The sequence below is a fragment of the Xiphophorus couchianus genome, chromosome 4 (genome assembly GCF_001444195.1).
Source record: "Xiphophorus couchianus chromosome 4, X_couchianus-1.0, whole genome shotgun sequence".
NCBI lineage: Eukaryota > Metazoa > Chordata > Actinopteri > Cyprinodontiformes > Poeciliidae > Xiphophorus > Xiphophorus couchianus.
The window spans coordinates 509558-524134 of NC_040231.1; the positions used below are offsets into that span (position 1 = coordinate 509558).

At 47.4% G+C, this 14577-nt stretch overlaps 1 protein-coding gene and 1 long non-coding RNA gene across 4 annotated transcripts; one reads left to right on the forward strand and one right to left on the reverse strand.

Annotated features, from left to right (window-relative positions):
• Nucleotides 1–85: 85 nt before the first annotated feature.
• Nucleotides 86–12167, reverse strand: gpatch1 (G patch domain containing 1). 3 transcript variants are annotated; one of them, XM_028015069.1, is made up of 19 exons: nucleotides 12032–12167; nucleotides 11544–11643; nucleotides 7684–7818; nucleotides 7331–7416; nucleotides 6993–7153; nucleotides 6796–6893; nucleotides 5315–5379; nucleotides 4738–5200; nucleotides 4037–4116; nucleotides 3752–3968; nucleotides 2553–2840; nucleotides 2260–2429; nucleotides 2074–2189; nucleotides 1912–2000; nucleotides 1347–1474; nucleotides 915–1269; nucleotides 449–546; nucleotides 253–368; nucleotides 86–170 (listed from the first exon to the last, which is right to left on the reverse strand). In XM_028015069.1, exons 2-19 carry the CDS (start codon nucleotides 11605–11607, stop codon nucleotides 137–139), a joined length of 2763 nt encoding a protein of 920 aa, XP_027870870.1. In that variant the 5' UTR covers nucleotides 11608–11643; nucleotides 12032–12167; the 3' UTR covers nucleotides 86–136. The 3 variants fall into 3 exon arrangements, with proteins under 3 accessions (XP_027870870.1, XP_027870872.1, XP_027870871.1); XM_028015071.1 differs by lacking the exon at nucleotides 12032–12167 and having other exon boundaries at nucleotides 4738–4885; nucleotides 4958–5200; nucleotides 11544–11707; XM_028015070.1 differs by lacking the exon at nucleotides 12032–12167 and having other exon boundaries at nucleotides 2553–2834; nucleotides 11544–11707.
• On the forward strand, nucleotides 8288–10318 carry LOC114143230 (uncharacterized). The gene is made up of 2 exons (XR_003595197.1): nucleotides 8288–8495; nucleotides 8547–10318. It is a non-coding gene; the product is annotated as an uncharacterized LOC114143230 (long non-coding RNA).
• Nucleotides 12168–14577: the final 2410 nt, after the last annotated feature.

Genomic DNA, 14577 nt, shown 5'->3' on the forward strand with positions numbered 1-14577 from the left:
ACCAATCACGGTTCTGAGCACAGCTGCGCTCAGTGCACAGCAGGACACTGCAGAGTCCAATTGTACATGAAGGCACCACCACCACTCAGATGATTCAGGTGTTTATTAGACAGCAGAAGAAGAGAGACTCTGTGGGTCACCAGGTGTTCAGGGTCCGGATGCTCTTTAGCCTGGAACCGGGTCAAAGATAGGTCTGGTTAGAACAAGACGGGCTGACCCGACAGAACCCTGAAGTTCTCTGTGACCTCTGACCTTTTCAGCAGGTCGCCTGTGGACGGCTGAACGCCTTCGCCGTCCTCAGAGCTGCTGGACTCCTCCTCCCGACTCTTCTTCTGCTGCTTCGCCTTGTGCTTCCTGTGTTTCTTCTTCTGCAGAAACAGAGAGAGAAGCTGAGGGAGGGGCCAGCAGGAGCCGGCACCCTCTCTTCTTCATCTTCCTCTTCCTCTACCTTCTTCTCTTTCCTGTGTTTCTGCTGCTTCTTCTTCTGCTTCTTCTCTTTGCTCCTCCTGTTGCTCCTCTGGTAGGAGGCGGTGGCACCTCCTGTGGCTGAACAGGAGTACAACAGGCAGATGTTTTAAAGGGGCGGTGTTCTGTTTTCCAGCATATAGTTCCATTTTATAACACAACTATTTTACTGTCAGTTATTATAAAAATTCTTTAAATATCAAATGTTGCTTCCTGTTTTAACATCTTGAAATTGAGTCTCTGTCTCTTTAAGAAGCTCCTGCTCTTCCTGAAGCTCCGCCTCCAGGAAGTCGTCCCAACATGGCTCCTCTATTAACCCTGTAACGTTTTTACCAGCGATGCTCTGAGCAGCAGCTCCTATAATGAGCTCAGCTGGTTGCTAATTGCTGCTGGCTAGTCTGGAGGAGCTGCACCTTGAAGGTTGCCATGGAGATTAAATGATTTCTCACCGTCAGCTGCTGAAGGAGGCGGCAGCTTGGGTCCAAACTCCTCCTCTTCCTCCCGGCTCGGCATCTGGGCGGAAGAGGAGCTGAGAGCCAGAGGCATGCTGGGAAAATCCACAGAGGACGAGAGGTCAGGACCTGCGAGGCGGCTGGAGGAGGGAGAGGAGGCGATGCCAAACAGCTTCACTGGTTCTTCGTCTCCCTTTGCCTCCTCGTCTTCATCACCATCTTCCTCTGATGAAGAGGAGGACTGCTCCTCGGAGGAGGTGATGAAGATGGCTCTGAACAGATCCATGGAAGGCCGCTCTTCCTCCTCCTCCTCCTCTTCCTCCTTGGCTGTGTGCGGCTCTGCTGGCGCCCCCTCCAGGAGAAGCAGAGATTAGGGTTCAGAACCAGAACCAGAAGCAGAACCAGAACCAGAAGCAGAAGCAGTCGGACCTGAGGAGGAGATGGGCAGTGGTCCGGCGCTGGCCCGGTGGGTTTGGACCCGGCCTGGTTCTGGGTGCGGCCCGTCTCCTTGGAAACGTCCCACCTGGACTTCTTCTCCTCCAGAGGCTTTGGGGGAGCTGCAGAGCCACAACAGGACAAAGTGTCGGCACCCTGTGACCTTGGACCCGGTCCACAGTTCTGATTGGGTTTCTGTGATGGGTCATTTCATTAAAAAATATCTGAAAAGTGTGGCAGGGAGCTGTTTTCAGCCTCCTCAATAAAAAGCAAACACGAAAGAGCAGATCTGCTTGGCAGCATCATGCTGTGGGAAGACGGACTCAAAAACCTGAGACTGGGGTCAAAGTTCAGGAGCAATCATGGATAAAATTGGAGCGGCCAAGTCAAAGTCCAGACATGACTTGTGCTGCAGCTGAAACTGGTTCTGCTCGGTTCAGACCCTGCCATACTACGTCACAGAAAACCGTCTGAAGCTTCCTGAAGGATCAGCGCTGCGTTCGGATCCAGAACCGGCTCTGAGGTGTCAGAGATCCGGTTCCGGACCGGCCGGACCCACCTGTCGCCTCCTGGTGCTCTGAGACCGTCAGGAAGTCAAACACGGAGAACTTGTCCCTTTTGACCTTTGGCAGCCCTACCAGCGCCGACCTGGGGACCAATCAGAGTCAGAGCTCAGTTCCGGTCTGGTTCTGGCCCGGTTGCGGTCCGGTCCAGGTCTTACCCGGGATACGGGTCTGGGACGTTGAACCTCTTGCACAGCAGCCGATCCGGATGCCACTCCAGAGTCTCTCTGGTCAGCTTCCCAAACGTCCCGCTAGCCGCCTGCTGGCTGTCGCCCTGGCAACCAGACCAAGCGGTGAGGGGAAGGAGGGTGAGGAAGAGGAGCTGAGGAAGAGCGGCACCCTACCTGCTGGTCGCGGCCGGCGTCCTCGGCGTCTGGCTGCTGGGCGCGAGTGAAGCGGGTCGACAGCGAGGAGGAAGACGGCCGGTACAAGATGGAGGCCCTGAGGAACTCCTCACGCTCGCGGCCGCGCTCCCACTCCGTCATGGCCGGGTCCAGACTTTGCTCCAGGGCGCCTGCGGGACACGGAGACCTGGTTCAGGCCGGTTCCGACCCAGAACCACCAGAACCTGCTGGCTGACTCAGGTCTACAGGTTCCCCAGGGAGCTGCGCTCGGTTCTGACATCACTTCCTCCTACCTGCGTCGCCCTGCTGCAGACGGCTCAGGTAGCGCTCATAGCGCACCTGCTTCCCCGGCGTGTTCTCAAACGGCTTGAAGCTCTGCGAGGAAGAGGAGGAGGAAGAGGAGGAGCCTCTCCAGGCCGCCAGCGCCTCCTGCTGGAGGCCGGAGAGGGGCGGAGCCGGCCCGGGGGGCGGAGCCTGGGAGGGCCTCTGGGCGGTGGCGGTCCGGAGGTTGAGCAGGCGCTGGCGGTCCTCGGGTCGCAGCAGGTCCATGACAGAACCAGGTTCAGAACCAGAACCAGAACCTGAACCGGGTCAGAGACTGGAAGTTTATCGACCATCAAACCCAACACAGAGCGACTGTGTGATGTCATCACCCTGACTGTGTGACCCGGTGCAGATTGTAGTAAAAAATTTCAAAGTTATTACATGATTACGAGCGAATCGATGCATTAGTTTAATGATTCCTGTGTAATGATCAGTTCATGCGAACGGCTCGGTGTTAAATTGCTGCTTCGCTCCCCCAGTGAGACAAAACTCTGTAACCAACTAGATTACAAACTCTGAATGAATGAAACTGTTCGCTGTGTTCGGCTCCAGGCTCTTTGTTCTGACTGCGTTCAGTCAGCAGAGGCTTCGAATAAATACTGATTAGAATCTATTCTTTCTCTGGTTCTTTGGGTTTTGAAACAGTTTTTCTTCCACTCTGTTATAGAAAAATTTCCACAACAAGATCTAGAGCACATAGGAAGTATTCACATCCAGGAAGTATTCAGATCCAGGAAATATTCACATCCAGGACGTATTCAGATCCAGGAAATATTCACATCCAGGACGTATTCAGATCCTGCTGGGGTTTACAGTGTTACTCATTTTAATGAACATTTCTGCGTCTCTGTTTTTATTTTATAGTAAAAGTCTGTTTGTGCATTAAAAATGTTACAGGAATAATACAGAAATTGTTTATTAAATATAGAGCTAATTAAATGTGGCTCATTAAGTGACGGCAGGACCTGAATCGGGTTCCTGACCCGGCTATTCCTCTCAGACTGCAGAAACCTTTCAACGCTGCAACTCACTCCTTTTTCAGCACTTCTTATGCTTTTAGGTTTTAATGTTTTTATTCATCAGAACTTTTATTTGCTCTCAGTTCATCTGATGTGGCCTGGCCCTATGCTGCCCCCTGCTGGTTTTACAGGAGAGCTGCGTGCCTCACCTTGCAGGGCGTCCTCTCCCAGCAGCGCCCCCCTCTGGCCAGAGTCTAGCTGGTGGCGGCCGCCCTGCTGCGCCTCCTCCTTCACCATGTGGCCCCTGGAGCTCCTGAGGGCCTCGGCCAGCGCCGGGCTGACCCCACACAGCCTGGACACGTTCACTGGAGGACGGAAGAAATGGACGGGACGGTAGTCTCTGGGGAGGTTTGGTGGAGGGAAGACCTGAGGAGGGAGAGAGGAGTCAGGAGGAGTTTCCTCCACGAAGAGACGGCGGCGGTGTGCAGGCTGACCGTTTTCTGCTCCAGAGGCTTCTGGGCCAGAGTGAACCCGTCCAGGATCTTCCCCAGGTACGCCGCGTCTCTAGATCTGTCTGCCAACAGAGTGCGAGCAGCGGCCATTTATACCACCACTTATTATTTATAACGTTTATCATTTATGTATGGCGCAGTTTACTCTTTGTGGGGACTCAAACCTACGGCGAGGACCCAGGCCTTCCTCGACGTGGGCCGTGTTTAAGCCCGGCGCCACGGCAGCGCCTCCATTTATTGCATCATTTATCACGATAAACTTCTATTTTGATTCATTGCTGTCACAATAAATTCTGATTAATGTTATTTAGAACCTGACCTTATTGTTAGATTGTGGCTTTGACTGTATTTCTCCATCAATACATGTTAAAATATTAAATGTTGAACATTGTGAGCATGTCTGATACAACTGTTACCACTTTATGTGACCAGAGTCCAACGAGCAGCAGCTGGTAGCAAACCATAATCTGACAGATTATGGTTAAGATTCAGATCACAGTAACAGCCAATCTATACTCATAATCTACATTCCTGATGCTGCATTTGTTAACAATCAGGTCGTTTTCTCAGGCTGGAACCAAAAAAGCTTCAGCTCAACATTCCTTCTGTCCTCTACGACTCCTTCACTCCTCAAAGCAGCACAGCGCACTGCAGACAGCAAGATACACATCTGTCCTCCTCACCTGCCCTCCGGGTGTATTGCTGCGGAGCCGTCCAGCCGTACAGACCGTCTCCAGGCTCCTCGTCTTTCAGCACCGTGTCGTATCTGGACATGGAGTCTCTGTGATAGACGTCTTCGTCCTCGTCCTCCAGCGCTCCCACACCGAACGCCTGCGGGTCAAAGGTCAGGTGAACACCAGCCAGGTGTCCACCTGTTAAAGCCTGAGGAGGGTTGAAGCCCACCTGCCCGGCGACCCCTCCCCTCTTGGACCCGCCGGGTCGGTCTCCAAACAGCCGGCTCCGGGTCTCGGACTGGGGCCGGAACAGGTGGACGTGCCGGTCCGCGTCCTGGCCTGGCAGCGCCAGGCACGGGTCCAGACCGCGGTACCCCAGGCCTTGTACCCCCAGCCGCGGGCTGAAGTCCACCGGAGTCACATCCTTAGGGGCAAAGGTCACATCCTCTGGAGCAAACTCCTCGTCGTCCTCCTGAGCAGAGACAGACCAGGAAGTGAACAGGCTGGAGGAAAAAGAGAAGAAGAAGGACAGGAACTCCAGAGGCTCCATCTGTTCTGGTCCAAAACTTCAGAACACTTTCATTACCTCTGACTCCTCCGAACCAGCAGGGGGCAGCGCACAACTGTAGGTTTTACAAACTCCGGCTGTCACTAGGATAAAGAACAACATATAAACATGGATGGATTATGATTATGACCTGTTTAGGATTGTATTTGAAACGTAATCAATTACAAATTTATTGATGGAACTTGACTTAATGTGGTGTTTTGATTATTGATTCTATGTTGCTTTGTGTTTCTGTTTGTAATGATGTAAAGCTCTTTGAAATGCTTGCTGCTGAAATGTGCTACACAAATAAAATTAGATTGATTATTGATTGATAATGAATGGATGATGATGGTTGGATGGATGGATGGATGGATGGATGGATGCATGGATGGATGATGATGGATAGATGATGGATGGATGATGGATGGATGGATGGATGATGGATGATGATGATGGATGGATGGATGATGGATGGATGATGGTTGGATGATGGATGGATGGATGGATGATGGATGATGATGGATAGATGGTGGATGGATGATGGATGGATGATGGTTGGATGATGATGGATGGATGGATGATGGATGATGATGGATGGATGGATGATGGATGATGATGGATGGATGGATGGATGATGGATGATGATGATGGATGGATGGATGATGGATGGATGATGGTTGGATGATGGATGGATGGATGGATGATGGATGATGATGGATAGATGGTGGATGGATGATGGATGGATGATGGTTGGATGATGATGGATGGATGGATGATGGATGATGATGGATGGATGGATGATGGATGATGATGGATGGATGGATGGATGATGGATGATGATGATGGATGGATGGATGATGGATGGATGATGGTTGGATGATGGATGGATGGATGGATGATGGATGATGATGGATAGATGGTGGATGGATGATGGATGGATGATGGTTGGATGATGATGGATGGATGGATGATGGATGATGATGGATGGATGGATGATGGATGATGATGGATGGATGGATGGATGATGGATGATGATGATGGATGATGATGGATGGATGGATGGATGATGGATGATGATGGATGGATGGATGATGGATGATGATGGATGGATGGATGGATGAAGGATGGATGATGGATGATGATGGATGATGATGGATGATGGATGGATGGATGATGGATGGATGGATGATGGATGGATGATGGATGGATGATGGATGGATGGATGATGGATGGATGATGATGGATGGATGATGGATGGATGGATGGATGATGGATGGATGATGGATGGATGGATGGATGATGGATGGATGATGGATGATGATGGATGGATGGATGATGGATGGATGGATGATGGATGGATGATGATGGATGGATGGATGGATGATGGATAGATGATGGATGGATGTTCAGTATCGTAGCCAACTGTAGCATTGTATCCAGTATTCTATCAGAACCAGCTGTGGTTCTGAATGGACCTCCTGAATGTCTCTATCAGAACCGTGGGGTTCTGTCCACACCTGGCAGCTGGCGCCGGGGTTTCCTCTTCAGGCGCGGCCCGATGCCCTGGCCCTCCTTCCAGCCCATCCTAGTCAGCAGCTCCACGCCGACGGACGACCTGGGAGTAGGACCGGCAACCCTCAGCAGTTAACACACTGTGGAGACACGGACCTGGCTCCGTGGGGCGCGGCGGCGGCCAGCGGGGGGCGGCGCTTACCTGGCCGGAGCGATGAGCTCTTCCAGCAGCGAGTCCCCAGGGATCAGCGCCGCCTGGGCGCCCACGGCCCTCGCCTTCTCTGCAGCCGGGTCTCTGCGGCTGGACGAGAACTCCTGGCTGGTGGTGATCTCTCTGGGGGCGATGCCGTGCTCGCCGAAGTCCTGGCGACCGGTCAGACATGGAGACACGGACAGACATGGAGACACGGACAGACACTTTCAGATACGGTCAGCACTTCTGCTGTCTGAATCCAACATGTCCCTCCTGACCCAGTCTGTCTCCAGTCTGTCTCCCAGTACAAACTGGAGTCGGTCTAAGGAACACCCTCGGTGTTTTACCTCCTCATCCATGAAGTCCTCAGGTCTGGCATGGTGCTTTTCAGCTTTCTGTTGCCGTGACGACACAAAGGTTGATGGGGTCCAGCCTAAGTTTAAGACACGATCAGGAATCTCTGGCCTCCATCAGAACCACAGTGTTTTCATCGTTTTAATAACATATTATTACTTTAAATTTTTTTACAACACAAATAAAGAAGAATAAAACCTGAAATATTTTTCATTTGATGTTTACATATGTGGACCCATGAACTTGGTCACAACATGTTTCTTCTTTATGTCCTTATTTTTTTTATTTTTCTGTTAATTCAAATGAACCCAAACATGTGAGCGGTTCTACCAGAAAGAGTTCTGACCTTCCTTGGATCCGACCGTGTTGAAGTATCCGGCTGAGAAGCCTCCAGTGAACGCCCCGTGGAACCGCTGGTACCGCCCCTTCTCATCCTTCACCGTCTGCTCGTGCAGCGGCACCGGCTTCTTCAGGGGCTCGTCTGGAAACGCAGGCCGGGGTTAGCAGAACAGTTCTGATCCAGGACCAGCTGGTACCTCAGCAGCAGGGCAGAAGGCGGTTCTGCTGGAGGTTCTGGACGTAGTTCCAGTGGAACCAGTTTCAGTCCAGGAGGCAGACAGCCCGTCTACTTTCTGAGCCAGGATTAAAGGTTTGATAAAACTGACTGAATTTAAATATATAAATAAATAAACCAGATTTAACAACATGCTCATTTGCATAAATAGCCCCATGAAACAACAACATACAAAAATCACATAAATATCATAAATAAAAATAACTAATGAAACCTCTATGGGTCAGGTAGACCTATTTATATGCCTATATCAAAGTGTTTGTGTCTTTTTTTGTGGGCTCTAGTGTCCCCTTTTTCAAAGTAGGGTGACAGGAAAGGGGGAAGACATGCGGTAAACGTCGTCGGGTCCGGGAGTCGAACCCGTCAAGGCCACGTTGCTGCCTCTGAATGTGGGTCGCGCTGACCCCTCCGCCACCACGGCACGTCCCGTTTGTGTCTTTTAAAATGTTCACAAAACTATATCTGTCATAAAATAGTAACTGACACGAAGTCCGTAAAAGTTGAAAAGGTTCAATAATTTGACCAATGAGCTTTGAGCTGCTGGTTAAAGGACCGACAGGTGGCGCTGTTGCTAATGTTAACAGGTTGTGTTTCAGCTCCTACAACCTTTAATTGATGAAACATTCTGGTAAAAGGAAGATTTTCTAAACTGAACCCACGGCGCCCCCTGCTAGAGTTTACCAGCTAGAGCTTGGCAATAAATTCAGGAGTAGTTTCTTTTTTAAACGAAAAAATTACTATTTAAACCAGTTAAAACTTACAAAGAGATTTGTATCTCTGTACAACCAAAATATCTTGTATTTTTAATAAGAAAGGTCATAACAGTAAAACAGCAACACTTGTGGGGATTTTCAGACACTGTTAGTGTAACAACTTTAGAAAATGTGCTTTTATTTTTAATTATATTGTTTGAAATTTCATCAAATCCTGATTTACACTGTTTTTGTTATATCTTGAGAATGTCCTATTATGTATTTTGGTAAACACTAATACCTGTACTGTCACTTTAAGAGCGTCTTATGATGTCAGCACTGTACTACCCTCAGTTGGCGCTAGGCTGCCTGAGGAGAGGTAGGAATTTTCTTTGCTCTTGGTTAATCTTGTGTTTTATGAAAAATATTTAAAAATTGTAAATACATGCACCTGTGAATGTTTATATGTTTTAATACATACAGAGGAGCTTTTTTGGTTCCCTGGTTTAGAGCAGATATTGTTATAAGGTAGTCACAGGGTTTGTCCTTATGCTAACAGGGGAAATCCGACTCCTGAATGGAAGAGCTGCAAGTTAAAGAGCATTTTTATTTCTATTTGTGCCGGCCTCTGCCAGAAACCTGCAACAAAGATCAACCAGAAACTCTTGTGGTCTGACTCCCTTCTTCATCTGAACGCAACGCAGAACACATCAAGGTTAACCGGCCGGATAAGACTAGGTTATAGGTAAAGAACAGTAACTGTATACACCGGTGACATTAGGAAGAAACAGGACAGTCAGAGAGAGATCCTTTGATCTGTGTATTTTTATGTCTTGTTAAAACGAGAAGGTTTCTCATTTGAAGGAGAAACAGCTCCTGATTTACTCCCAAACTCTGGCAGTTAAATGTTTCCACAGATAGACTTTTCCTGTTAAAGCCTTATAAATAAGACAGTCATTTTTAAATAATTGGAAATTCTCAAAATTTAAAAAATTGTAATTGTCTAAAATTAGGCAAATAGGACACGACTCTGGGATCCAATCATATCAAGTTTATAAACATATAAAGCTGATAATGGGTTTTAGTGATGAGATGCAAACTAAAGACCATGTTGTGAAAAAGTCTTCAATGTGTGATAAACTCATGCAGCCTCTATTAACCTGTTTGAAATATTGCAGATTAAAGTTTTCAATGTACTTTTACATGTGTTTTTTAAATGTGAGATGAGTCCAAAATTAAATCAAGTTATTTAAACTGGGTGACCAGTTAACCCAGTTCCTCTCCATCCAGAAATACAATGCTTAGGCTAGTTAGCATGGCCAATTATGACGAGAGACAAACCGTTTTCCTGGTTTTCATTAAGCTGCTGAATTACTTCATGGTTTTACTTTACATGACAGCAGCTTGTAAATATATTTATTAATTGTTTTTATTTTGCCGTCTGCAAAGTCGTTACTGTAAACAAGTCATTGTTTATCAGGACAAATTATGTTGTTTTTGGGGCTATTTTGTCCTTATGCTTTAAAATATTTTAGTTTAATTACACTCTTTTTTATGATTAAACTTTGCTAAATAGAAGTTAGCGATAATAAGTGGGATTGAAGCTGTAATAGCCGTGTAATATTAGTGTATATGAATCATATCCTATCATTTCAGTGACCTGTGCGGTTCAGTGACACATTGTGGCTGCATTTAATAAAGTCTGTCATACAGCAGATTAATGTGCATGAAAGAGTTGTGTTGATCTGTTGTCTGCGTTTAATTCCAATAAAAACCTGTTTACTGTTTTATCCTTACTAACCTCTGTATCTAAAATATTAACAGGTAGGATATTCTAGTAAAGGATTAGTGCAAACATCTACAGCTTTTCACTTTAAACAGGTAGATGTTCAGATGAAGGAAGTGATCTTCTTGTGGTTTCGTCATGGATAGAAATTGTTCCGATGCTAAGCTAACCATAACTGCTAAGCTTCCACTTCAGTCACTCAAATATTGTTATCCAATATATTTAACATTAACAACCTGCTATAGTTTTCTGATTGTAAACATGACGGTAGCAGTTTTGGACGGGTAGCACAGACAGATAGACTTAGCTATCAATCCGTGCTACGGTAGGAAAATCTGACGAGGTAGCACTGATAGTCAGGTTTTAAATGCCTAATATGCGTAATAAACCCATCTTCCATAAACATATCTTTTAGGAATGTAGGAAAAGATCTGCACCACCAATGAAACGCTCAAAGCAACAGAGATGCTGGCAATCTGGTTTAAAAAGAAAGAAAAAAAAGTTACCCCCTCCCCCCCCAAAAAGACATAAACAAAAGAGGCTTATCCTGGCGGGGGGCCCAGTAAAGCATGGCGGGGGGGCCAGGCCTACAATACACTGGGGGAAACCCTGAGCAGCATGTACATTAGAGTGACTGACAGCACTACGACCCTCTTCCTCGTTCTGATTGGTTGTTTTTGAACCGGAGCGTCCAATTCTGCGGATGATCATAGCCGGATTGGGAGGAGGTGGAGGAGCTTAATTTTCGCACAGATGATCCGTCTTATGTTAAATTGTCACGACATGGTGACAATTTTAACAAATATGTTAAAAAAGTTATATAAAAGTTACATACTACAATCTGAAACACATTTACTAGTTCTAAACCGAATCTGGCTAGACGGAGTGGCTCAACCAAGTTCACTGTTTTAGACTGAAGCTTCAGATATTAATCTGATGACACTTAGTCCTCAGTCTGAGGACATTTTCATTCTGAAGCAGGAGAACCAGCTCTGGGTTCTAATCTCAAGGCTCGGTTCTGTCTGGTTCAGCTAGCAGCCTGTTAGCTTAGCCCCCAGAAATATCTCTTCCTCCTGCTCTTCCGGTCAGCCAGCACCCGGCAGGAGTTCATGGAGGGGGCAAACATGTGACGGAGCTGCTGAACCGGACCTCACCTTCTTCCAGAGGCTCCAGCGGAGTCCCGAAACTCACAAAGTCCTCCTCGCTGTCCGCCGCCATGTTTGTTTACAACTACGGCCTCTACAGAGGGACAAACTTCACAGAGGAAAGCGTCAAAACAACGGTAGGAGAAACTGCGACATCTCATGATTAAAGTCACCAAAAATTTACAGTTAAATTAATAAAAATCAGGTAGAAATTGTCTTCTCTACCTTAGAGTTTCATGTAACCTGTTTAGTCAGTGAAATGTTTTTATTTACAGCGAATTAACAGATTTTTGTCTGTTTAAATTCTCAGTTCTTTAAATCAGCCTAAAATGTTGGTATTTATGCGACTTATTCAAGCATCGCTACGTCTTCCACTCCATATGAGGGATGTATGTGCAACATTACAAATTAAATCCTAATTTTTGAACCACTTTGACGTGAATAATAGCCATGAATAATTATGACCAGTGAAAGATACAACAAAAGTGATTCCAAACCTTCATTTCAGAGTAAACAGAAATGCTTCCAGGTTCACAGAGACATTCTCAAAGAGAGATTTCCCTTAAATAACCTACAAATCATAAACAAAACGTCAACAATCCTCCACCCTGCTCACAGAAACAAACCAGGCAGGTTTTGGACTTTGGAGAATCAGAACCTGCCAGGCTGGAGGAACGTTGTGACTTCGGCTCCATGCAGAGCAGCCGGTGACCAGCAGGTGTCGCTGTCTGATCAGGGAAGCTGCTGGGCTGCATCTGCGTGATCTGCGGTTCCGATCACCACGACGGGCAGAACCGAACACATTCGGAGCGCATGGCTCAGCTCGTTTCAGGTCCAAACGGTCTCAGTGGAACCAGAACCTTAGGCAGGTCAAAGGTCATCCAGCGGTGCAACGTTAAAGTTATCAGCTGCTGCAGAGTTAGCAGGTGTGAACACTTTTCTCTGTGACATCATCAGCTCCAGATGGCTGATGGGATTCAGCTTCTCCTGTTTCTTCTTCTGTGGTTTATTTCTGGTTCACCCTGATGGTACCAGAACCTGTTCTGTACCAGAACCTGGACCCCGGCAGCTGGAACCAGCTTCCTCTAAGGAGATGGAGGGCAGAGCTTCCTGGACCTGGTTCTGGTAGCAACACGGCCAAGGTGGTTCTGACTACTGGGGCTAGGTTAGACAAGGGGTCAGAGGTCAGGACTCTGGATTCATTTCCGGAGAGCCAGAGTCCAGTTGGACGGGTTCTGTCTCAGGTTCTGGTTCTGGTACCAGACTGTTCAGCGAGTTTCCTGCAGAGTGAGGAAGAGGATCTTCTTCTGCAGTGGTTGCAGCGCGGCTGATCCGGATGTCGTCATCACACCTGAAATATTCAGCAGACGCTGCGCTGCGCCACCTGACGCCGTGATGCGCCCGCAGGTCGCCGCATGACGCAACGTGCTGCAACTGCTGCTGCTCTTCATCACCAGGATGACGAGGAGGAAGAGGAGGAGAGCTGCTGCTCCTCACCTGAAACTTTTCATAAATCATCTGAATGAAATCTGATCAATCTGAGGCTCCAGGCCTAAAACCTGCTCCTCTTCATCACAGCCTTCCTCAGTGGAGACGGAGCGCGGTGTCCCTCAGAACAACTGGATGTTTGGGAGGAAAACCTCGACACGTTAGCATTAGCTACTACTAGCATGACCTTTGACCCGGGAACAGATCAGAGCATCAGCTCTTTCATAAACTTGATTAAAATTCTTAAGCCAATTAATTGCAGAGTCTGTAATTCTCAGTTCAACGTGTTTTTCCTGCTAAATCACTGAATAAATTTCTAAGTTTTAATCTTCCGGTTCTTCATCAGATTGGAACAAAGTTCATCTTTCCAGAATTTCTCTGATCATTCATTTAGCTTTTTTATAAATGTGGACACTAACATTAGCGTTAGCTGCTACATGTTAGCATTGAGATGCTAACTGCTTTTAGCACAACATGAACACATCAATGGTGTCTTCCAATCAGATCGCTGGAAGCAGAAATCCTGAACGACCCGCCTTAAGGTCACATCAGGTTTGGCTCTGCTGCTGACCTCTGGGTCCAGGTTAGCTTCTGGTTGGCAATGCTCTCCGTGCGTGACCTCTGACCTCTCACGCTGGAAGCAGAGCTGCGTAAATGTCAGAGGAACAAATGGACCTCTGTGGCGCTGGTCGGCCGCTCCAATCACATGCCAGCCCCTGCAGATTAGAACCGAGCCGGGATAATCCCAGGGACGAAATCACAACCAGAGTTCTGGATCAGAACCACAGAGTTCTGGATCGGAACAAGGCATCCTCTTAGGCAGCGAGTCGCTGCTGCCAGATCATTACATCAGCAGCTGGAAGAGTCAAAGGTCAACCTGAAGGTCACCCAGAACAACCTGGACCAGCAGGGTCAAAGGTCAGACTGAGCTCCCAATACACCTTCAGCAGAACCAGTTCATGGAAACGTGAGCGCTAGCATCCATCATTCATCCATCATTCATCCATCCATCCATCCATCCATCCATCATTCATCCATCCATCCATCCATCCATCCATCCATCCATCCATCATTCATCCATCCATCCATCCATCCATCCATCATTATCCATCCATCATCCATCTATCATCCATCCATTCATCATCCATCCATCATTCATCCATCCATTCATCATTCATTCATCCATCCATCATACATCCATCCATTATCCATCATCCATCCATCATTCATCCATCCATTATCCATCATCCATCCATCATCATCCATCCATCCATCATACATCCATCTATCATCCATCCATCCATCCATCCATCCATCCATCTATCATCATCCATCCATCCATCATCCATCCATCCATACATCCATCCATCATTCATCCATCCATTATCCATCATCCATCCATCATCATCCATCCATCCATTATCCATCATCCATCCATCCATCCATCCATCCATCCATCCATCCATCCATCCATCCATCCATCCATCCATCATCATCCATTCATCTATCATTATCCATCCATCATTCATCCATCCATTATCCATCATCCATCCAT